The 25,784-nt window shown below is 37.2% G+C and overlaps 1 protein-coding gene across 5 annotated transcripts in view; it reads left to right on the top strand.

The window, feature by feature from the left end:
* LOC132768809 (golgin subfamily B member 1-like) overlaps positions 1-25,784 on the top strand; it is a 61,925-nt gene that overhangs the window by 34,051 nt on the left and 2,090 nt on the right. For all 5 annotated transcript variants that reach the window (XM_060765117.2, XM_067462713.1, XM_060765100.2 and 2 more), the window contains 10 exons: positions 411-520; positions 1,439-1,607; positions 3,198-3,302; positions 3,638-14,494; positions 14,777-14,928; positions 17,313-17,472; positions 19,271-19,423; positions 22,948-23,112; positions 24,704-24,801; positions 25,350-25,484. In XM_060765117.2, the coding sequence (XP_060621100.2) occupies positions 411-520; positions 1,439-1,607; positions 3,198-3,302; positions 3,638-14,494; positions 14,777-14,928; positions 17,313-17,472; positions 19,271-19,423; positions 22,948-23,112; positions 24,704-24,801; positions 25,350-25,484 (12,104 nt within the window). The remainder of the gene's footprint in view (positions 1-410; positions 521-1,438; positions 1,608-3,197; positions 3,303-3,637; positions 14,495-14,776; positions 14,929-17,312; positions 17,473-19,270; positions 19,424-22,947; positions 23,113-24,703; positions 24,802-25,349; positions 25,485-25,784) is intronic.

Below are 25,784 nucleotides of genomic sequence, written 5' to 3'. Positions count from 1 at the left end.
ATTTATTATACACCTTGCTACAAATCGTCAGTTGGTTTTTGACAAATATAAGAAAATAAGGGGCCAGGAATGGATTCTACATCACCTATTTTCCAATTAAAGTGCTGCTGGACATCAAATTATGGGGTTTAAAAATCATATCTGGATTTTTGAGCCAATTTCATGTTAGAAGTAAGCTCCTACACAGTTGAGCTTAGCATGGTGTGATTTGGTTTTTTCGGGTGTGATAATCACATGACAAGATCACCATGGGAAGAACCTTTCAAAAGGAATTACGTTGTCCTTGTTTGATGGTACTTCTTTTGATAATAGTTAGCAAACTATATAAGAAAGAATCTAGTTTCCCATTTTAAATAATACTAGTGTTTTAGTCATTGAAAGTGCTTCTTATGTATATAATTTTCTTACAGAATGAGAATGATCGTTTGCAGTCCCAGCTTACGCAGCTGCGCAACCAGCATGCACGTGATGCAGAGAAACATCAAGTTCTTGTTTCCAGTTTCAATGAACAACTTAAAGGGTAAAAGAAAACATAAAGTGTGCCCCGAACCTATCTTGCTCTACATTCTTTTTCAGTGTAGGAAGTAATGGGAAGCGAAGGATATCCCTTTCCCCAAATATTACGTCTGGTTTCTTTTTTATGAACGAGTCTGACTTATGCTCTAATAACCCACTTTTTGGGTCACTGGAGCAGAATTCTGTTCTGAGCACAGAGTGACCACTCCTAATCTACTCCTAATCCCCTTCTTGCTCCAAAGCCTTTTTAATTTTCTGGAAAGATGGGGAAGCAGCAGAGAAAAGTCAGTTATTGTTCTTTAGCTGAATGTACAACAATAGCATCATGCTCAGGGTGCTGCTGGGAACCCCTGGGCGGTTTTTGCGATGCCTGTCACCATATGTCCAGCTAAAGTAAATAGTTGCATGCATGCTGCCCCGCTGTTTTGGCAGCACTGTTTTGCACTGAAAAGTGGGGTTTGGAGGTGAGGTTGCCGCAGGAGACACATCACAAGTGTGTGCTGGAACATGTGTCTCTTTAATCAGCATGGCAGGTGGTTGTACTGGATGGCCCCTGTGATCTCTTCCAACTCTTTGATTGTATAATTCTAATACATTTATATAGTGCTGGGAATTATATAATGAATGATTAATTTTAATTAATGTTGTTAATTTTAAATGTATAGCAAAACAATTTGTATGTATTTTAAACACACAAACCAGAAAGAACTTGCCAAGTTGAAAAGCCTATCCGATTCCGCAGGAGTTGCGCACTACACTTTGCCAGTTTTGTTGCAAATGGGAGGGATTGGGTAGCTTGAGCCAAAAGAATCAGACTTGTCACTTTGTGAGAGTCCACCTGCTGTCAGAGACCTGAGCATATGAATAATCCTTACCTTAATGTTTTTTGATTTGTTCAGAGCTTAATTTATTTTATTGACAGACTGAATGAAAGGAATGGCTTGCTTGAAAGTTTGCTTGGGGAAAAGGATCAAAAGATTTCAAGTACAACAGAAAAACTGGAACAGATAGAATACATGAGAAGTTCACTTCAAGAGAGAGACCTTCTAAACAAGGAACTGAGTGAAAAGCTTTTGCAAACCGAACAAAAGGTGAGCTGTGCTGCTTGAGTGCGTCAGAACATACCTCTGGCATGTGTTCAGCTGTTCATAGAGCACTTCATGTTTTCCTGCTTGCATCACCTGTAAGCCCGTAAGGGCCAGAATCCTGTTGGTGTGTTATATCAGTATACCAGGCTGCAATATTGTGTAGCAGCTGAAGGGATTGATAGCGGAAGCTGCCTTGGATCCCATCCCAGAAGAAAGGCAGGTTATAAATTCAATAAATAGATTTTCAAAATTGTTACCAAAGAAAGCTGTCATAGCAACTCCTGAACTGGCAGAGCAATTTACTCTTACAATAATACCATCCAGTTTGTGTGGATCCAGAGCCATCTTGTTCCTGCTCCCATTACTACATGCCACCTACATCAGCCTAGGCAGAATTCTGCCTGATATCATTGCTGTATTACTGAAAAGGGTGGAATGAACTAAGTTATTTGTTTCTACAACAATTTAGCCTTTTAGAATGACCTTGGTGAAATGGAAATGAGAGTACAGTTTTATAATGGGATCAGAAATCCCACTGGTTTCAACTGACATTCTTCCTTTGTAATAGTGATGCATTGTAGCTCTATCTATGGCAGACAAATTCCAATGATACCTTGTACTTAAACCCAGGTGAATGTGTTGAATTCAATCCATTATATGTTGGATTCTGGCATTAGTCATCATATTCAAGAGGAATTTATTTTAATCGTGTACAGTAGGAAGATGCTGTTAACCCAGGTCGTTAACTTTGGTAAAATATTTTTTTATCAATAATGATCAACTTATTTGTGGTGAAACAAAATAGATTTTTTATATATAACCTGATTCACTATTGTAAACAAAAGACTCTCAAAACTGGGCTGGATTTGTCTGGTTGAGTTGAAAAGGAAGTAACTGTGAACGTACTGCTGTTTTCTTACATCTGGGTCTTACAAGAAATATGTTCTTATTGAAAGGAAGGGAAATTATTCCATCTTCTTTCTTTGCTTGCATAGATCTAGGTCAAATCAATATTTATTGGTATACTGGAAATATTCTGCAAGTCTATTTTATAAATCACTCTTCAAATGACCATATTGTCCAGTTCACATAATGGCTTGGTACTCAGACTTCTACTAGAGCTTGCATATCATATTTCCGCTCTCTTCCTAATTAGCAATAACTACACCTTTGGTGTCACATACAACAGTTACATTTAACCATAGTTTGCTGTGAGATTAGAGACTGAAACTAGCCTTTAGTCCTGGTTTAATTTTCTGACCTCAGGGCATATCAATTCACAGTGGTGGAAGTAGGAGGAAATGGGTGAATCATACAATCATGCAAGATGCTTAGAATGCTATCCAAACTGTGCCAAACAGGTGAGTGAAACTCAGTGAAAACTAACATAACTGTATACGGCTGAGTCAGTTTAGTAGAAGTTATTGTACATCAAAAATTGCACCCAGCTGAGATTAAATACATGTTCAGCTATGAAGCGAATTTATTTGGGTTATCCGGTCTTAACAAAGATCATCCTAGTTTATATTTCAACATTTCATTAATCTTGATTGCATATAATGTTAAATGAAGTTTTTTTTTTCATCCCTCTAGTTGGAAGATGCCTTAAAGAAGTGCAGTGCTTATGGCCTGGAGTGTGCAGAACAGAAAGCCCTTATCAGTGACCTAACTGAAAAAGTGGCTGCCTTTAAAGAAAAGGTAATTTTAAAAACTGAATGGAAAGTTTATGTGTGACTTCAGGTGTAACTGCCATTCTAGTCATATGCATTATATATAAACAGTACACATAATTTTCAAATATAATAATATGTTTGGGAGAAAACCAGAAAACTGTTATACAGTTCCAAAAAAACTTAAATCTTGGTCCTTTAAAAAACAAACTGAAGTTATTGAAAAAGTGATGTATTAGGGTAAGGTGGGGCAGAGCAAAAGGAAACAGTTTCTTGGAGTCCCTAGGGTGCCACAACTATGACAGAGAGAGAGATAGCATCATTGAATGAATCTTAAATTGTTCCTTTTATTTTTCTTTTCAGACTGTGAAACAGGATGCTGCTATAGAAGTAATACGATTGGAGCTTGAGCAGACAAATGAAGAACTTGATAGATTGAACACAAGCCATTTAGAAGAGAGATCTCAACTTATTCAAGACCTTCAGAGACGGGAAAGAGAAATTGACAACCTCAAAGAAGTTGTAACTGAAAAAGACAAAGAAATTACTGCTCTTTCTTCCAGTATGACTGAGTACTCTGAACAGATTAATATTCTGAAATGCCAGATCAAGTGCAAAGAGGATGACATACGAGAAATGGAAGGTGCTCTGTCCAGGGTTGAAAGGGAAGCCCAGTTGTTGAAAGATGTACAAACTGCTGATGTGAAGGATGCAAGCAACAAGATTTCAGAACTTTCACAGCAGCTAAACACAGTGGAATCTGAGCTGGCAAAGGAGAGAATTGAAAATGAAGCCAGAACCAAAGAAAATGAGGACTTGTTTAAGCAAATCAAAGAGTCCAACAAAACAATAAAAGAACTTAATTTGGAAATCAAGACCCATGATGTTACTTATACCAATAAACTCATGGAGTGTGAATCCCAAATTAAATCGCTTAAAGAACAGATAAGCAAATCAATGGAGAAGTTGCACGAAACAGAGAGAAAATATAAGGAAGAAATGGAACATCTCAAATCCCAGCTTGATGAACATGTTTCTGCCAAGGAAAATCTGAATACCTTGCTAAAAGAAAGAGAAAACAAAGAGCAAAGTTTTGCGAATGAACTGAAATCAGTGAAAGATTCGTACAATCAATTAACTTTAGAAAATGCTAAAAAAGATGAAGAGTTAGCCAACTTATCCAGGCAGCTTGCTGAACATACTGAACGTCTAGAGATTGCCAAAAAATCTTTGCAGGAAAAAAAAGAGATCATAATTTCATTAAAAGATAAACTTAAAACCGTAGAGCAGCAAAGTGAGAAGGAAAAATTCAAGTTAGCTGAGGAGCTGAACAATAAGGAAGTTAAGTTAACAGAAATTAATAATAAGCTGCATGAGAAATATGAAATAATTACTAAACTGGAAACAGAAAGACAGGCTAGCATCCTCATAAATAGCCAATTTCAGGCAGCTCTTGAGCAGAAGGAAAAAGAGTTTGCAGGTCAGCTTAAAAGTATTGAAGATCTCAGCAGTGAGGTGCATACCATGGAGAGGGAGAAACAACAATTAATCAGTGAGAATGAGAGTTTGTCTAAATTACTGGATCTAAAAGAATGTGAACTGTTGAAGCGTGCTCAGTCTATGACTGAAATGGAGAGTAAGATGTCTGCCGCTGCCATTGAACACCAAAGAATACTTTCAGAAGTTAGTCATGATAAAGAGACATTTAAAAACAAGGTGGAAGAACTATCAAACCTTGTAAAACAAAAAGAAAATTTAGTTGCAGAGCAGTTAATAGAAAAACAAAAGGAGTGTGCCCTGTTAGCAGATCAGCTCTCTAAAAGCAGAGAGCGGACAGAACAGTTAAGTGAAGAAATAAAAATGCTTAGCATTCAGTTGCAAGCTGTCAAAGACAGAGTGGTGGAAAAAGAAGGATTGTTAAGTCAAAAAGAGTCAGAATGTAGTAAAATGGCTCTACAGCTTAGTCAAGAGAAAGAAAAAGTTTCATCATTATGGAAACAAGTTCAGGACATAAAAATGGAGCTTGAAGTTAAAAGCAAATCTCTAGATGAAAAAAGCAGGCATAATGATGATTTACTTAGACAAATAGAAGAAGAAAAAGTCAATATGGTAGAACTGGAGAGAGAGGTAGAAAGGCTTCAAGATGATGGTGTCCAATTTTCTCATCAGCTTGAAGAAAAAGACTCTGTTGTGTCATCTCAAAGGCTAGAGCTTGAGGAACTTCAAAAGCAGATTGCCAAGAAAATGGAAGAGTGCACAGCATTAAGTGACCAGATAGTATTATTAGTCAAAGAAGTAGACATTTTGAAGTGTGAAAAGGACAGTGCTTTGGCTATTTGCAGTGCAAAATCAAGTGAGTGTGATGCTTTACAGCATCAGTTAACACAACATCACAGTGAAATTGTGTCCACAAAACATGAAGCTCATATGTTGAAATTAGAAAATGAAAAAATAAAAGCAGATATTGAAACAATAAATGCTACATTTTTGAAAAAGTGTGAGGGAGTAATTCCCTTAAATGTGCAGTTGTCTCAGCAAGGTTACAGTGTTTTAGCCTTCACAGACCAAATTGATAACTTGGTCAGTGAAATAAAAACTTTAAAATGTAATTTCCATGCTAAAGAGACCCTCCTTTTCCAAAAGGAAGCTGTGATTGAGCAAATGAAAGAAAAGAAAGATTCAGGCGAAAAGACATACTTGCAGATGGTTTCAGATTTGCAAAGCCAAGTACAGGTTTTACATTGTGATATTGATCAACTTAGGCAAGAGGTACAAGGAAAAGAAAACGAATTGAAGAAACAAACCCAAGAATTAAAATTGCTGAAAAATAAATCTGAGGAATCTGATTTGCTTAGAGTTCAACTGTCTGAGAATATGGAAATAATTTCTAACCTTCAGAGTCAGATTGAAAACATGACCAAAAAGACTGAAGAATTAAGTCAGTCAATTACACAGAAAGATAACTTTTTAAAACAAAAGGAGGAAGAATGTATTAATTTGCAAGCCTGCATTTCTGAGTCTTCCTCTGTGCAGCAGAAACATGTACAATCATTGATATCTGAAGCAGAACAGTTAAGAGCAGTCATTTCTGAAAAAGAGTCCATGGTGAATAATACTTTATTGCTTAACAATACATTGAAGACTGGACTTCAGGAGAAAGAAACGGAATGTGAAATGTCGAGGAAGCAAGTTAAAGATTTGGAAGAATCAAACTTTAATCTAAAAAAAGAAATAAATGATCAGAAGAACATTATAAACAACATTAACCAGGCACTGGCAGAAAAAGAAGCTTCTCTTTTGAGTAATGCCTGTCTTGTGGAAAAACTAAGAGACGACTTAAACACAAATGAAGAAAAATTGCAATTGATTTCTCAGCTTCATGGTCAAATCAATGAAATGACCAAAGAAATCCAAAAGTCAAAAGAACTAGCACAGGAAAAAGAGGAAGCTTTCTTGTCACTGCAGGACAAATTTGCTGCTCAGTATGAACAAAGAAACGAACTCAGTGCTACTCTGAATAAAAATGAGGACTATATTTCTGAATTGGTAAATTCTTTAGATCAGAAGGATTTGAGTGTGCAGCAAGCTGAAAGCAAGGTTCGGGTTCTTAGTAATGAGATTGAGCAACTTAGAGAAGAGCTACAAAAAAACTCAGCTACACTTAAAAAGCTTTTGCAAGAGAAGGATGAAAATATTGCAGTTAGTCAGAAGAAACTTGACACTTTGTCAGCTGAATTGGAATCTGCCAAATCAGAGTACCAGAAAACATTGGAACAAGTTGAATTATGGCGGCAAAATGTTCAAAACAGAGAGAGCGAGTTGCAGGTTTTACAGGAAAAATGCACCCAGCAAGCTAAGCATATTGAGTACTTAAATTCTGAGCTCAGTGTTTTAAATTCTAAGTCTCAAGAGCATCAAGATCATATACTTTTAATGGAAAAGCTGGAACAACAGGTAAAGTCTTTAATGAAAGACAAAACTCTTTTGCAGGAGAACTTTGATAAGCTCAGTATGGAAAATGAGCAACTGGTTAAGAATTCAAAAGAACTGAAAGAACTTAATGAAAAATTAGAAAGCAGTGAGAATGAATCACGAATGCATCTACATGCCATCACTTTGCAGCTGGAGAATGAGAAAGAGCAGTTGCAGATGCAGGTTAGTGTGAAGGGTAAAGAAGTTGATGAATTAAAGCTTAGGGTTGAAAAGCTAGAACATGGTCTTCTTGAGTCAGAAAGGGGATATGTGACTGAACTTGGTAGGGCAACACAACAAAATGAAATTAGTCTTAAACAACTGAATGATTCAGAAAGGGAACTGAAATCCAAAGATGCTCAGATTCAGTTTTTACAACAAGAACAGGACGTGATTAAGAAAGAGCTTACCAGATACTTGTGTGCATTATCACACAGTGGGTATTTCATCAAAGATAGTGATAGTGATGCTTGTCAGCAAGTAACTGAAAGTAAGGCTATTTTGGAAAAGTTATCTACTCTAATAGATAAGATTCTTAACCAAGAATCTGAAGCAGAGGCACTGCAACGATCCCTGCTAGAGAGAGAGAAAGAGATGTATCACTTGAATATGCAGTTAGAAAGTATGGAGTCCTTGAGGGAGGAGAAAGAACAGATACAGAATCAGTTGGAGAGGGTCAGAGATACTAATCAATCAGAGATGGAATATTTGTCAAATGAACTGAGTACTGCAAAGGAGGCATTATATAAGCAGAAGTCTCTTTGTGAAGAAAAGGGCACAGAATTAACAGACATGAAGAAGAGAGTTAGTGTTCTTCAAGAAAAAAGTGATAAATTGGAAAAAGAACTTGAAAACAATTGCAAGACATTGAACACCCAATGTCAAAAAGAAGCAAAACTTGCAGAAGAACTACAGTACAAAAACCAGGTGATAGAAAACCTAATTTCTCAAAGTAGCCAACAGAAAGATTTGATTTCTACTCTAAGCCAGCAGCTGAAAGAAAAGGATTGTGCAGTTACTCAAGTCATGGAATCTTTATCTAACGAGATGGTAAAGTTTTCTGATGAAAAAAACGCACTTACTATCAAACTACAGCAATTGGAAGCTAGTCAAACTAGCATAATAGAAGAAAAAGTAGAAAAATATAAAAAGGAAAGTGAACTCTGTCAAGTTATGTTAACTGAAAAGGAAGAAACAATTAAAGAATTACTGGATGAGAAGGCACAAATAAATGTTTTTTTGGAAAAAATAAGTCAAGAAAAAGATAATCTGAAAAAGAAGCTTCAAGCAGCTTTGATAGTGAGGAAGGATTTAATGCAAAAAATTGAGAATCTTGAAAAAACCCATCAAGAATTTACAGAAAGAGAGTATAAAAAAACACAAGGCATACTTGAACAGATGGATGAAGTAACAAAGCAGGTTAAAAGTGCTGAAGCTCTTAATAGAAATCTGGAATCTCAACTTGAAGGACTAAAAGGAAAATTGTTAGAAAAAGATGCTAAAATATACGATATAAGTGAACTATTAACCACTAAGACAATGCACTTGGAAGAGTTACAGAAGAATTTTACAGAATTAAAAGTTGCCCTTGCTGAACAAAAAATCACGTCTGATAAGAATTTAATTTGTCTACAGGAGAAAGATTCTCATCTTCAACAAAAGCAGTCTGAGCTCACTGAGAGAGAGCGAATGTATGGAGAGGAACGTTCTCAGCTTTTCTTAACCATAGAACACCTCAAAGCTGATATAGCCAAGAAAGAAGAAACATGTAAACAAATGAATGAAACAGAAGATACATTGCATGCTGGAGGTTCTTGTGGAGATAGTACACATTCCCTTAGTGAAACTCATCAGTTGCAGAAAGAAAAGGAAATCTTGCAAAAGAAACTCCAAGCACTGCTTGTGGCCCGTAAAGAAAGCGCTAAAAAAAATCAAAAAATAAAAGAAGAACGTGATACACTACTAGCGAGGATTAATAAAATAACAAAGGAATTTGAAATCATACAAACAGAATATAAAGCACTCCAAGCCGTCAATCAGAAAAAGTGTGAAGAATTCGACTCTAATCTGTTGCTTTTATGCTCTCTTCAGAAAACATTGGCATCTTCTGAAGCTCTGCCTCACAGTGAAAATGCTGAAAAGAAAACCATGGAATCGGAGGAGCTTAATGCAAAGGGCCATGCTATGTTAGAAGAATCAGAGAATATGATAAGTAAAATAGTAGTCGAAGAAGAGGATGATATGGCAAAAATTGGTAATGGCTATATGAAATTAATGAATGAAAAAGAAAAATTTCAAGAAGAGCTAAAAGTGAAGTCATTAGAACTTGATAGGAAAGAACAAGAAGCAGCAATACTGAAGACCTCTATTGAACATCTGGAGCACAAATATAAGAAAGACAAAGAGAATATGCTGGTTGAGAGAAATCAACTTCAACAACAATTAGACCTGTATAAAAATGAACTGGTAAGTGTTAAGGCTATGATTGATAGTGTAAACTCTGAAAAGGATGTGTTCAAGAAAACTGAAGACACTCACCTGTTCAGTCTGGAAGAAATTGAAAATTTGAAGCATGATATTCAACAAGCGAACACCCAGATATCGGAGAAAGATGAAGAGATCAGATATTTGCAAAATACTCTTAAGGATCTCAAAGGCAAGTTTGATCACGGAAACGAAATAATGAAAGAAGTTTTACAGCTGCAGCGAAGTTTAGAGGAGAGTCAAGAAGAAGCAAAGCGTTTTAGAACAGCCTTTGAAAGAACGAGGCAAGAGAGAGAAGAGTTCTTAAACAACATGGAAAGGTCAAATACAAACTTACTCAATATGAAAGAGGAGCTAAGACATGCCAGTGAGGAAAACAAGGAACTATCAATGGAGCTAAACATGTTGCGTGAGAAGGTTTTACCAATTTCTAATTCAGGCAAAAATGTGGCAGTATGTGTAGGAGATAATAAACAGAACACTGGTATGCAGCTGCATCCAGACAATGTATTGCAAAACAGAGATCAAGAAACAGAGAATTCTATAACACTGCTAAATGTCTCTCCCATAGAAAAAGAATCACTAGATGCCTCTCATATTGGAAGAATAACATTAACAGAAAGGACAGATCAGGCACCAGTAGGAATGACTCTTGCAAAGATGGGAAAGAAAGAAAATGGAAGAAATGATGAACCACAAGGACAAAAAGATGATACTGAAGAAAAAAGCAGAGAACGACTTCAGAGAAAGGTCCAGGCTGCTTTGATATCACGTAAAGAAGCTCTGAAAGAAAACAAAATCCTAAAAGATAAAATAGAATCACTAATACTGGAAAACAAACAACTGGTTGAAAAGACCGAAGACCTTGGACTTCTGCTATCTCAGTTGAACTCAGAAAAACAGGAACTGAGGGCTGTGTTGTATAAAGAGGAGATGCTTGCGACAGAAAATGCTAGGTTGTTAATTGAAAATGAAAACTTAACTGCTGCATGTGAAAGTCTAAAATCTACTATGGAAACTATAGTCCAAGAGAAGGAAGCATTTTCATTTCAGTTGAATTCCTTAAAAGATTCTCAGACAGTTGAATTAACAAGTTGGAAAGCTAAACACAGTGAATTAAAGCAGGAGTATGAGTCACTGCTTCAGGCCTATGAGAATATTAGTAGTAAAATAGCAGAAATGAGACAAATTATTGATGTCACTAGAAAAGAAAAGCAGGATATTCTTCACCGGGTGAAAGAAAGTGAAGCTGAGAAACAGGAGGCTGAAAAGCTGCTTCAAAGAGCCGCTGATGAAAATATACATGTGAAAGAACAGTTAAAGCAGTTAGCTGAATCTAAACAGCAGGAAATCAAGGAGTTGCTGATTGAAGCAGAAAAACAAGCTTCTGAGCACAATTTGTGCTTGGAAGAATATCAGAAAAATATTGATGAATGTATTCTTCAGGTCAAACAACTAACAGAGGAAAATAAGCAATTAAGAGACATTTCTGAAACATTAAAGCAGACCCTAGAGAAAAAGCAGAAGGAAAATGAGGTCCTTTCTCAGGATTTTACTGTAACAAATTCTGCTTTGAGGGACCTCCAGGCACATTTGGAATTGGCCGAGCTTGATGCACAGTCTAAAGTCAATGATGCTCTTAATGAGAGGGAGTCATTATTAAATCACATTCATTTGGTAAATGAAGGTATCTCAGAAAAGGAAAAAACTTTAAGGATCTTAAAGGAAGAGAATAAAATTATGTCAGAAAAGTTAAAAGATGCTGAAGAATCCCTGTGTAAGAAAGAAAACTCATTATCAAAGTTAGAAAATGATTGTAAAAATCTTAACCAAGAAATACTAAGCCTGGGTGAAAAAATTAAGATATTAGAAGATGACAAATGTCTCTTACAGGAAGAATTAGAGAATGTTCAAGAAACATTTTATAAAGTGAAAAATGAGAGAGAATGTTTAGAAACCGAGTTGCTCAATCACAGCAAAAAATTGGATCAAGCAACAGACAAACTGAAATCCAAACAAATTCAAATCAGCTTACTTTCCCAGCAGTTGGATGATTTAAAAAATGAGAAATCCAATGTAATTAGAGAGAAAGAAGAACAACAGCTGCATATTGTCAGAGTATTTGAAGAAAAAGTAAAATCTGTTCAGAGAGACAATAGTGGAACAAAAAATAAAACAAAAGAATTGCAAGAACTTCTCAGGGAAAAACAACAAGAGATCAACCAATTGCAAAAAGATTCTATTAAATATCAGGAGATGATTTTAGACTTGGAAAAATCTATGAAATTAGCACAGTCAAAAAGTGAAAAAATTGAGAAAGATTTAAAAAATGCAGAAGAGAAGCTTAGCAAATCAAATGAAGAAATACAAAAGTTAACTGAAAAGCTGTCTTTACAAAAAGGTTTGTTGGATAAATCTAAAGCTGAAGTAGAGCAGTTAGAAAATGAGAACCTAAATAATAAAAAAGAACTTAAAAAGAAAGAAAACCAAGTATTAAATCAGAAAAAGGAATATGAAAGCCAAATGAAATCTGATCTTCAGCATCTTAAAGTAATTTGGCAGAAAGAATGGATCAGCTTAGAAGAAAAATGCAGTACCCTTCAAAGAGAGAAAGAAAGAATCCAGAGTGAACACCATCAGCTGCGAGAAGAAATTGATATAAGAGACACTCAGAATAAGAAACTTCAGACTGAACTAAATGATGCTTTAGCCAGGTTGGGTGCTTTTGCCAAGTGCATGTCATCCCTTCAGAATGACAGGGAAAGAGTCATTGGTGAAATGAAAGTTTGGGAGAAACAGTTCAAAGAGGCAATTGAAAATAAACAGCAACAGATAGAGACCCACAATCTGACAATAGCATCTTTACAAGAAGAATTAAAGGCACACATATCTCGAGTTCAAGAACTGGAGCACAAAGGTTCTGTCCTTGAAGAACCTAAGAACATAGTACAAACCACTGTGGATTCACACCATTTCGATGAGCTTTCGAGAATTAAAGCAGAAAATGTCCTTCTTCAAAACAGGCAACACGAACTAGCAACTGCTCTGAAATTAAAAGAAGAATCTTTTCAGGCACTTATCAAAGAAAAAAAGTCTTCTCCACAGCTGATAAAAAATAATTCTAAAGAAAAGGAGATGGAAGCACTAACATATGATTTGACTAGAAAAGAACAGGAAGTGCAGCAACTTACTTTGGAAAAAAGTGAGATCCAAGCTGAGTTGGAAAAACAAGTTGCTATTTCTGATCACATGAAAGCCATGCTGAATACGAAAGATACAGAGATTTCACTGCTGATTTCATCGAAGGACACAGAAATTTCAGACTATCTTGCTCAAATACAAGCTCAGCATAGACAGCAAGTTTCAGATTTTGAGCAGCAGATAAAGTCTCTGCAGGTGGCCAAAGGGCAATCTGATGAAAGTTGCCAGAGGATGAAAAATGAATTGAAAAATCTTCAGAGAAAAGCAGACAAAGCAGTTCAAGACAAGGTTGAGATTGCTAGTACAATGGATGCCTTTAAAAAGGCAATGTCTTCTCTCCAGAATGACAGGGATTCCCTGGTTTTGCAACACAAAAGTCTAGAGTGTGAGCACAAAGTTGATTTATATGAGAAAGAGAGACTTGTAGTTGACAATGCTAATGAAAACCGAATGTTGAAACAAGAACTAAGGAAGCTACGGAATGAATTAGATGATCTTCATTCTGAAAACGCAATGCTCACTGCACAGCTTATAAAGTACAGGGAAGATCTGAACCAGGTTCTGTCACTAAAAGATAATCAGTTGAAAGAATTACTTACACAGAAATTGGAAAACATTAAGATTCTTGAACAGGAAAAACTTATACTTCAGAAAAAAATGAAAGAGATGGAGCTGGCTGTGAAAGTACAGGAGGAGAACATGGAGTCTCTGAGACTGGAAAATATAAAGTTAACATCAAAAGCTCAAGACTTGGAGATTGTGATTGCTTCCATAAACAAAGAGAGGTTGGCTTCTGAATCAAGGCAGAAGTTCTCACATCAGGAGGGAGACAGACTTGATCAACAGAAGGGATTTTCAGTCAACAGCCAGCTTGAAGAAAAGCTGGAACAAAGATTACAAGAGCTCAAGCAAATGGTTGGCAAAAATACAAAAGATACAGAGCTGGATCCTAAGTTAATGGAAAATGAAGCTATTGAATTGCCACAAAAGAGACTGTTAGAAGTTCAGTTTCAGAATAAAGAGCTGCGGTCTCAAATTGAATCTTTTGGAAAAGCCATGACAGCTCTGCAAGATGATAGGGAGAGATTAATAGAGGACTTCAAGGTACTTCAGAACAAGTATATTTCTGAGCTTGGATCTGAAAAAAGAAGAGCTAACAAGCTTGAAGCTGAGCTCAGTGACTTCAAATCAAATGTCTTCAGTGTGCTCAAAGAAAATGCTCTTTGGAATCAGGAGTCACCAGAAGCTAAAAGCAAGATCACTCTTGACCAGCTTACTGATGAACTAGAAAAACTATGTAAGCTGTTAAACACTCAAAATCTTGAAATTAACAGACTCTCCTCTGAGTGTGAGAAATACGCTCAGCAGATGGATGCCTTCTCTAAGGCTATGGCCAGTCTGCAAGATGACCGAGAAAGACATTTGCAGGAGCTCCGCAAGCTGAGAGTAGTTCATGAATCTAAACAGGGCTCATGTTCAATTTCCTTACCCTCTGACTACGCCAGCGAGCTTAGTTCTCTTAAGCATAATTTTGAGATGCTTCAGGTGGATAGGGACAGATTGGTAAGTTCTTTTAGGTGAGATATCTCACAGTATTAATGGAAAAAAAGATACCAAAAGGACAGCTACAATCTTGAGTATACTTAAGTGTGACCCTGTGGATATTGGGACTTCTTCATATTTATTATGTACAGGACCACAATATTAATGTCTTTTCAGATATAATAAATCTGAAGTTATTTGCTGAATAAATAATACCATACTTATTTTCATATATATAATATTTTTAAAACAGTTGTCTTCTTTAGACGTATTGACTGATAGTCATAAACTCTTTTTTTATAGGTAAAAGAAGGAGCAAATGTAGCAGCATCTGAGATAGCAAAACTAAAAGCCAAAGTTGATGATCTTGAAAGAGATTTGAACCAGAAAAAAACTTTCCAAGATGAAGCTGAGAAAGAAAGAGCATCATACCAAAATGAACTAGTTGCCTTGCGGTAAAGTGTATTTTCAACTTGGAACAGTAAAAAGTCTTATGAATATTCCCTTTTAAAAAATAGTGTGGAAGTAATAGGATACACTATGTAACATGATTTTGTTCCCGGGTTATGTCATTTCTTAATTGGTTCTATCATAAAAACATGGAAAAAAGTTGATTAAACTGCAAAAACTTTGTTTTTGCGAACTGCACAAAAGGTTAAAAATTGCATATGAAAGGTTAAAAATGGCAAAAAATTGAAGTTTCTGGAGTATAACAACTACTTGATCAAGTCAAAGTAAGCACCACACAATTAAAAGGGAAATAGCACTTTCCAACCAGAAACAGAATATTTTGTCAAATTTTGTTTCATAGTGTTATAGATAGAGAATATATTTTATGTGTATGTCATGTTTCTACTAACTAGTACAGCACAAACATGAGCACTGATGCCTATAAAAATGTTATATCCTAGGAAGCTTATAATATAACAATGGGAGGTGGGAGCAAGCTAGGAACAGAATTTAAAACAGTAACAGGAGTCTTCAACCAACCTAGTATTTGGTGAAAGTTAGACTTGATCAAAAATAGATACTGTTTTGATTTCAACTTTAAAATCCACTCACCTTTCTTTCTAACCAGAACATTGTTAAATATCGTTTCCAGTGCTCAAAGCCTGAGGTCTGATGCAGCATTATAGTTCTCCAAAATGATAGATCGAAAGACCACCCATTCTTCTATTCCATAAATTAGAGATTTCCCCATTTTTTTGTTCCTTTGGGGGAGGGGTTTGATGTCCTCTTCACATGTGCTTCTGTACACTTGCACTGAATGGCATATATTACAAAACCGAAGCTACAAGTGCTAAAATGGGTCAACAAATATCTTTGTTTGATCATTGTGACATACATTCAGTCATTTGGACAGGTGGTTGCAATATATGTACTGTACCCTAAGGAGTAGTGTCCAGTGTCCTGTAGATTAGGTCCATCCATTTTAGTATTTGCCACACTATCTCTGGGGTTTCTTTTTCTTTTAGAGGAGTTCTGTGGCTTCTCATTGAATAATAACAACAAAACTTAATTCATGGTGGATTCCAACAAACAAAAAAGGGGACATTGAATGCTTCAGTGTAACAACAGATACAAACATAACAGCTCAAAGTAACTCCACTAATGTCAGCAACTTATAGCATGACATCTATAAATTAAATAAAATGTAACTTATCAAAAATCATATCTAATTTAAAACTGAAATATAAAACATCCACATATATTTACAGGAGCCAACAAAGACTCTCTAAGATATGTGAGTTAATTATGTGGCCAGTGATGTTAACAGGGCAAACATAGTCTAATAAAGCCCAAATAGAATAATTGTGTTCAGTCAAAGGTCTAGTGGCAGTCTCTGATCTTCTAATCCTCCCTCTCTCCATATACTAAACCCCAGGATGTTTTCTATTATGAACCAATGCTTTCGGTGTATAGTGTATTTATAATATTTTGTATTTATATAAAATAATATATATTTTAAAATGTATTTGAATGTAAGATAGCAATGGAGACAGTCTGTGGTCAGTGTTATTTTTGTCACAATTCTGAATGGGATTGACCAGCTGTCTTTAAAAAATCCCTTAGGTACTACATGCAATTTATATTCTCTATCAATAACTTATTTTGAAAATAAACCAGACTCCTTTTGAATTCTTCCTCATTGAAACAGTTCTATTTTAACCTGCAGAATTTGCCTTAGAGGAGATTGTGTCCATTTGGTCTGGGATGTGAGCTACTGAAACTGAGATTGGTGTTGCCATCAGTAGACTTTCTATATAGGAAGATAAATGAATCTCTGTGGTGTTGAAACAAAAGTCAAACTGCATGTTTTATGTTAATGAAATTGATTGTGTATTGAAATTATCCAAGAACTACTTCATTATCTCTCCAAATATAGAAAACATCATCCAAGAATCCAGCCCAAAATATTAGGGAAGTAGTACAAGTTAAAATGCATTTGCCATTTTAAAGTATAAATTTTGCTCATCAATAAGCATATGGAAACCAGTCTTCTTTTTCTGATGGAAATCAACTTGGCCAACAATGTAAAGTCCAACAAATGTCTTACAGACAATTTCATTGTACAAAATGGAGGAAACATCAAATGAATCAGTCATTTTGGATTTGATCCTAACGAACAGTTAATGGAGTGGAGGTAGCAATATCCTTGGGATCCTAACATTCCTCAAAAGACTGTTTGAAGCTATTAGGATTGGACAGACACTCTTATTTTGAATTACTGTACTTGATTGTATAATTGCTCTGAATTAGCTGCACCAATTTGGAAATTAAAATGATCTGAGCAGTACTGATGAAATTGTTTCATGATGTCTCAATGTTTTATGTCTAGAATGGAAAAAAATCTCCTTCGGGCAGAATCTCAGGCACTCCAGAATCAATTCCAGGCAACTCTTGTAGACAAAGATCGCCAAATAGCAGAACTACAAAAGGTGCATTATGGAGTAGTACCTCAGGGATCTATATCTGCTGGCAATAACCACCCAACCAAGGTAACACAATCAACAAAGGAACTTTGCCAAATAACTAACCTGTTCGGAATATACAGCATGTCACATATTCTGCTAATAGTTCAATGTTTGTTTGCATACCTTTGTAAATAAAAATATATTGAATCATCCATCATAAAAATCTTTTATTAAATAGTAAGCGGAGTTAACTGTATGTGATTTTTAAAGTAGAGGTTTAGGTCTTTGTTTTTTTAAACAAAGACTCAGTCCTCCCTAGTTCTGTCCCATACAAACTAAAGACATTATATTGGAGGCTAAGCTAGCCAGGGTCAAGTCTACTTCATACTTAGATGGGAGACTACCAGGGAATGCAAGAATCTCTAGGTAGGACTAGAACAGAATCCTGTCTGGCAGCATGGAGAGCTGCTGATTCATACCAGTCAGTCGACTGCTCTGGACTAGATAAAGCAGTGGTCTTGCTCTGTGTAGGGCAGTTTCCTATGTTCCTTGCCCAACAGAATGAAGTGTCCGCTGCTTGGAACTGGAGTCCCAAAGCCCAGAAACAATTCTTCCTGCCACAGATTTTTCAGCTTCCAACCCTCCAATCTAGGTGTGTTGACTACAACACACTTAGATTATATTAATTAAAATTTAAAGCCCTTGTAACTTCTACCACCAGGTGGCAGCAAGAAACAATATTAACATTTTCACATTATTCCTTGAGATAGCAGTGGAGTATTTATCTGTCAGTTCCAGGGCCAATTCCAACTCACTTGTTTAGTATTCCTCTACTGCTGATGAACAGTTAGCTGTCCACATTTGTGGATTTAATTATTTTCAGGTTTGATTATGGACTTTCTAGGAATCCCTGGGTTTTTCGGTGTGATTCTTTGGTCAGCTTCCAGTTTAGAAGGATGTAGAGATTGTCCAAGAGAATACTTATCTAGGCATTCGTAGGTCCTCCAGCCTTAGAGTCATGCAGGAGAACTAGAAATTCCTATAGATATGTTCTCTGATGTAAAAATACATATATAAGGGTTCTTTTATTCACATTTTTTTGCTTTTGTGATTCTTGAACCCTTAATCTCTGCAAAAGTGGAGGGTCTGCTGTACTTCAGGAAGAAGCCAATTTTGACTAAGTCAGGACTACCCTTGTTACAGAGAATAAATCCATGGAAACAGTTAAGGAACACAAATTAAGCGACATCAGTGTTCAGCTGCAAGAAAACTGAAAAATTTATGCCAAGACTCAAAATGAGAAGTCCCACGAGCCCATCTTCTTTTTTTGTTTTTACGATAATAGGAGAATAAGGTCAGCAATAGAAGAAACCCTTACAGTTAGTTCAAATGTTCCTTTCTCATGTCTCTCTCCCCCCCCCCCCCCAGATTTAGCATTTACAGTTTTGAACAAATGTGAACTTAATATTTTGTAATGTGACAGAAAAATAAAAAACCATTTAGCATCCTGAATTCAGGTGAGGAAGTCAACTGTTCAGGCTGCATAGTGAAAATAAAGTCCTGTTTTTTTTCCACAACAAACCAAATTCACATATGTATTCACTTTATGAGTCTTATATAGGTGTTCTAGGACAGATCAGTATGCTTGAGGCTAATGGTTAAACTTGGAGGTGCTTGGAGGTTGCATGATATCTGTGAGGCAGGTAATACTATATAGTATTTAACAATGATATATACTATGCCTCAAGTTAATCTGGTTTTTGTTCTTTAGAGTGAAATTAATGGCCTAGAAATGTTTTATATCAAAAGAACATTGTAATGTAAATATAAAAATACTATGCAACTTTTCCAATTTCTCTACCATTTCTTTAATTTGTTCAAGGGAGTAGAAACTGTTGCTCTTGTTGGGAGCACAAATGTTCCTGATCAGGTAAATCAGCTTCTGTCTGAGAGAAACCAGCTTCAAAATGAACTCCACCGCTGCCTTCAGGAGATGCACCAGAGAGAGCTGCGATTTCAGCAGATAAATTCAAAGGTAAAGAATTAGATAGTGACTGGATAAATATGCTGCTCAGTATATATTTAAATTTAGCTTTTTCTGCCAGTACTTGAAAACATTACCTTTTTGAACAAGAACTCTTAAACTCTGGACTGCATGCAGAATATCCAGCAACCACTTTTCAACCTCTCATTTTCCCTTATTTATTTATTTATTTATTTAAAATATTTATATCCCGCCCTTCTCCCCATAAGGGGGACTCAGTGTCAGAACACTTAAGTTTATAGAATATGTGTCAGTTTATTACTCCTTTGTTCTGCTATGAACCAAAGAGAAAGAAATGTGCAAGTTTGTTGTTTTAAATAACACAAAATTGAACACAAAAAAATTCTCTTTGGGCATTGGTTAGTAGACCAAGTCCAATGTTAAACTTGAGAGTGGAGTGAAATTGATGTTTTACATGTTTCTAAAGACCCAAGAAAGACATCAACACAGTCCTAATTGAACAATGTTCTGCGTATAGTGGATCAGCGTTACATCTAAAGCTGCTTACACTTTTCTGCTCACAATCCCTTTCATCTTGAGAAATTTTTATGTGACTTTGGGTATCTAAATATATCAGTAGGTATAAGAATCAGACATTTGCTTATAACAAATCAGCATTTGTGAGGCTTGCTAAACAGATTGATTTTCCTTTTTATGAAGTACAGCTGAAGCATTTTCTGCAGTCTACTGTAAATGTTTAAAACAGTCACGTGTTGACATTTAGAAATCCTTTACTGTTGCCAGATTTTTCAGGACCCCAACATTGAACTAATGGGACACTGTTTGGGATTGGAGTCCATGATTTAAGAAGCAGTGTCCTGGCAGAACTATTGTCAGCCAATATATAGGAGAGATTGTAATCTGAGAGATATCTTGTAGAGCAATATGTTGGTTTCAGACCGGGACATGGAACTGAGACAGCCATCGTCGCCTTAGTGGATGATCTCCACAGAGAGCTCGACAGGGGGAGTGTGTCCCTCTTGGTTCTCCTGGACCTCTCAGCAGCCTTCGATACCATAGACCACGGTATCCTTCCGGGGCGCCTTGCAGGGATGAGTCTTGGAGGGACTGTTCTGCAGTGGCTCCAGTCCTTCCTGGAGGGTCGTACCCAGAAGGTGTTGCTGGGGGACTCCTGCTCGGCTCCACAGCCATTGTCCTGTGGGGTCCCGCAGGACATTGTCCCCCATGTTGTTTAACATCTACATGAAGCCGCTGGGTGAGATCAACCGGAGTTTTGGAGTTTGATGCCATTTGTACGCAGATGGTGTCCAACTCTGTCACTCATTTCCACCTGATGCTAAGGAGGCTGTCCAAGTCCTGAACCGGTGCCTGGCCACTGTGACGGTCTGGATAAGGGCGAGCAAATTGAAGTTTAATCCAGACAAGACAGAGGTCCTCCTGGTCAGTCGCAAGGCCGAACAGGGTATAGGGTCACAACCTGTGCTGGACGGGGTCACACTCCCCTTGAAGGCACAGGTTCGCAGATTGGGAGTTCTCCTGGATTCATCACTGAGCTTGGAATCCCAGGTTGCAGCGGTGGCCAGGGGGGCTTTCGCACAATTAAAACTTGTGCGCCAGCTGCGCCTGTACCTTGAGAAGTCAGACTTGGCCACGGTGGTCCACGCTCTCGTTACATCTAGAATAGACTACTGCAACACACTCTACGTGGGGTTGCCTTTGAAGAGTACTCGGAAGCTTCAAATAGTCCAACGAGAGGCAGCCAGGTTAATAACTGGGGCGGCATACAGGGAGCATACAACTCCCATGTTACGTCAGCTCCACTGGCTGCCAGTTTGCTACCGGGCACAATTCAAAGTGCTGGCTTTGGCCTATAAAGCCCTAAACTGCCCCGGCCTAAATTACCTGACCAAACGCATCTCCCTCTATGTACCATCGCAGAGATTAAGATCCTCCGGGGAGGCCCTACTTTCCGTCCCGCCATTGTCACAGGCGCGATTGGTGGGGACGAGGAACAGGGCCTTCTCGGTGATTGCTCCCCGGCTATGGAACTCCCTTGTGAGATCAGGTCGGCCTCCTCCCTCCTGTCCTTTAGAAGGATGGTAAAAACTTGACTGTGGGACCAAGCTTTTGGGACAGGGCAATGAAGCGACAATGGGAAAGATGACAGGGCCAATTGGATTTGATGCGGATGGCTAGGACGGTTTTAAATGGTTTATTTTAATATTTAGATAAAGGTTTTTTTAATGTTTATGTATTATACCCAGGCATTGAATGTTTGCCATGTATATGTTGTGCTTCGCTCTGAGTCCCCTTTCAGGGTGAGAAGGGCGGAATATAAGTGTTTTAAATAAATAATAAATAAATAGAACTAAGGAAGCAGAAAAATGACAAAATGAGAAAAGAGCTGGATTACACCAAATTCCAATTTCTCCTTCGTGGTCTCTGTGAAATGCGCACACATGGTAGTTGATGCACTTATGCAGCAATCAGTGGAAACCTCTGGAAAGCCTTTAGGCTTGTGGCTATGGCCCCGCCCACCTTCCCCAGAAGGCATATAGGCTGTGGGAGAGGCTGTAGCCTCAGTTCCTTTTCCCCCCGCTGCCCTTGCAGCAGCAGTTAGGAACTTCTCTTCTTGTTCAAACTATTACGTATTTGGACTCTCTTCACGTGTTTTGACCCAGACTTCTCTATGAATATTCTTAGATACTCTGGTGTGCATGACCTGGTCTAGATATTATGGCCACTTCTATTTTCAAGAAATGTGTGTCTAGTGGGGGAAGCTCCCCAACACGGATGGGCACACCATGTGTCTCCTTTGATTGGGGGAGGCACATTTGGTGTAGTTCTGGCCTGCCTGTAGAGCGTTTAAAGCAAAGACACAGAAGAACTGTGAGGTGACAGCCAGAAATCATTTACTGTTGCCACACTTTTCAGGACCTGAACATTAAACTAATGGGACCCTATTTGGAGTTGGAGTCCATGGTTTAAGAAGCAGTGTCCTGGCAGAACCATCGTCAGGAGAGATTGTTATCTGAGAGATATCTTGCGGAGCAATATGTTGGTAGAACTAGGGAAGCAGAAAAATGACAGAATGTGCTGGATTACATCAAATTCCAATGTCTTCAGACACAGTGGAAGCATTAAAGTTTTCAAGACTGGCTGTGTACTTTCCAGCAACACTAATGTGAAAAGAGTTTAGATTTCAGATAGTTTTAGCTCCTCTAGTCTTAAATCAACTTCATCAGAATTAAAAGTGGACTTTTCAGCCTCTTCTGTTCTCCTGCTATTGGGGTGGGGGTTGTTTTTGAAACCCTACTGCCCTCTTGGGATATGAAACTAGGGAGAGAAAATTGGCCAAAACTGCTTAAAAGTCTTATGTGTTGTGATGCGCTTTCCTTTTTTCCTATTGATTTTATATAATTAGACTGAACCTACAAGTAATCTAATGTCCCATTTTTTCCCCTTCTTCCATGTCTGCACATTTAACAGAAAGGTCTGTTAACTACCTTGGAAAATTAGTTGCTCAGTACTTTACCTGGTCCATATCATTACAGGTAATGCAGTCAGTGGAAGAAAATGCTGTCTTGTCAGCCCAGCTAAAAACAGTATCCCAGACTTTGCGGGATAATCAGCTTCGTTACACTGACCTGCAGAATCGTTACTTGCGGCTTGAAAGGGAATATCAAGTGCAAGTTTCTTCTGTGCAAGGAAGTGCACAGGTAAGAAAGCACACCATTTACTTCTCATTTGTTCATTCTGACTCTGGGGAGTCATCTTAGGCTAAAATATATATCTATAAAGGTATTATAATACAACAGATCACACTGGAATTAAAATGCTCACAAGCATAACTACTAGGCTGTTGCCGTACAGCCAAACCACATTAAACATTCTGTAAGAAAACACAGGTCAATGTAAATTATCTTCATAAATGTGAGGCAGTTCTCCAAGCAGTAACCAAGCAACTAAAAGATGATAAAAATTAATCACAATGCCCACTGGGTTTGGCTAATTTGGCCAGCTGCTCCCTGCTTTTTATACTTTTGGATTTCCTACACTTTAGGATTTCCATACCTGGGGAGAGCACTGGAAGCTGGTAAATGGAGGGTTTTTTAAAATGCTAACTCCTTTTATTTATTTTCTCTCTAATTAAAAGCCCAATCGATCCTTAACCTTATAGGTATTAGGTATTAAAATCTGAAAGTATTATGTTACAATATCATCTGTAATACAAACCGTATCTGACACAAATGGAAGAAGTCATGGACCAAAATATGTTTGACATTATATCTCATTTTACTTATGACAGGAGCTTGAAATTCAGAGGAAGCTAAATGTTGCACTAACAAGTCCTTTTTGTGCAGTACAGCCATTCCTGATGTGCCAAATTTGAACCTTCTGATATGGAAAATAGATGTTTAGATTAACATTTTTTCCTGTGCATATCCAACTTTCCAAGAGAGAAGACTCTAAGAATCATTTTGGAACTAGAACAAAATCTTTACTTGAGCTGATTGTTGTGCCTTATGTTATTTGATGGACTGAAAGTGGCCTACAACAGTTAAAATTAACATGGCTAAATGTTCACTACATATATAAGGTTAAAATGTAATTAAACTATCAAAAAATAAAACCTGGTAGCAACATAAATAATTAAAAGGAAAAACACCCAGCACATTATGCAACGTCTTTTCCTCTTGAGCACCACCCTGCAAAAAAGATAGCAAGGGGTGTGTGCCAATTTGACCTTAGTGGAAGGATGATATACTGTCTGGATGAGATGTGTTATAATTAACATGCCTTATTGGATATTTTTTAATGTGTTGTGATTTGCTCTTTTGATTTGTTTCTTTTGATTTAACTTTTTGAAAGTGAGATGATACTATGTATGTTGTTCTCCCTGTTGTAAGCTGTCTCCAGTCCCCTTGGGGAGAGAGGGCAGGATATAAATAAAGTATTATTATTATTATTATTATTATTATTATTATTATTATTAAGGACATTTCAGAGCCTTGGAGCATCCGCTGAGAGATTTCTCACAAATACTTCCCATTAAATCTGAAAACATATGCAGCTGACATGGGAGAATATAGCCCCTCAAATTAACTGCACTTGAGCTGTATGGGATCAATTCTTTCAATTGTTCCCAGAATCTGGATGGAAACCATGGATCAAATGTACCTATGTTCTAGATTAAAAACTATAATTTTTTTCACTAAGTTGTAATTCAAGCTGAATAACATCTGTTAACATCTAATGATATTTTGAACAGTTTTTACCTGACTATCACATCAATATTGCTGTATTTAGGGTGAACCTCAAGGAGAAGTTCCTCCAGGAGCTCCCCAGGAAAGAGCTGCAGTTATTGTTGAAATAGACAACATGGAACTCAATGAACTCAGGAAAAGGTCTGCATTACTTCTAACTTGTACAGCAAGCAAGGGGTGAGGGGTGGGGACTTTTGCCCTGGAGATTAAATTCCAGTGTAAAAGGGATGTGGAGAATCCAGAAGCAACAGACAGAACTGTGAGCATGGAATAAGGCCAAAGCAAAGTTAATAAGCAAATCTTACCAGTGTGGACATTTCTCCACTAAGCATGCAAAGTGCAGTGTATGTTTTTGCCTGATGACTTCTCTGGAATAAGCTCATTGTAAAACTTGCAGTCTTAGAATGATTCAAAATGAGGCGAAAAAGCGCTTTCAACCAATAAAAAGATACCCCATAGGCTGCATCTCCCTTATGAGCCAAAGATTCCTCATTTAACGTTGTAAAATATGCTTCGTGGGGTGGGGTATAGCCTACAGTAATTTTGTCATGATAACAACCCAAGGCTTTAGGATAAGATTCTTGGACATTTAGAATTAGAATGATGTTAAATTGAGCCATTGTGATAAACTTAAACAAGCAAAGGATGTTGGCTGGCTTTGTTTGCATGAGTTTCTGGGTTTATTCTAGGCTTGGAGAGATGGAAATGCAACATGATTCGTCACAACAGACTGTATCGCAGCTAACAGAAGCACTCTCTGAAGAGAGGAACAGGCGACAGGCTGCAGAAGAGGCCCTGGGGCTCTCTGAGGAAGAAATTAAAAGGTAGCAGTATGGGTGAAGGGGTTTCAGTCTGGTCTAAAAGTGCCTTGATCTTGGCAGCCAGACCTTAATGTTGTTGGAACAATTGTAACAGGTACCCACCTTCAATTTATTGACAAATACAGCATTTAGCATTTGTTATTAAGTATAGTGTTGTGGACCAAAACCTAAAATATTTTTTTTCTCTTTGTGTGTTGCAAATAATTTCTTCCCAATTGTATTGTGTACTGTAGCTCTCAAACCCCTTTTCTTTGGAGAATTATTTTCATATTGATATGTTACCTTTAGAGAGTCTACACATTG

Source organism: Anolis sagrei, chromosome 1 (genome assembly GCF_037176765.1).
Source record: "Anolis sagrei isolate rAnoSag1 chromosome 1, rAnoSag1.mat, whole genome shotgun sequence".
Lineage (NCBI taxonomy): Eukaryota > Metazoa > Chordata > Lepidosauria > Squamata > Dactyloidae > Anolis > Anolis sagrei.
The sequence above is the reverse complement of the archived record's forward strand: the minus strand, read 5'-3'. Positions and strand labels throughout refer to the sequence as shown.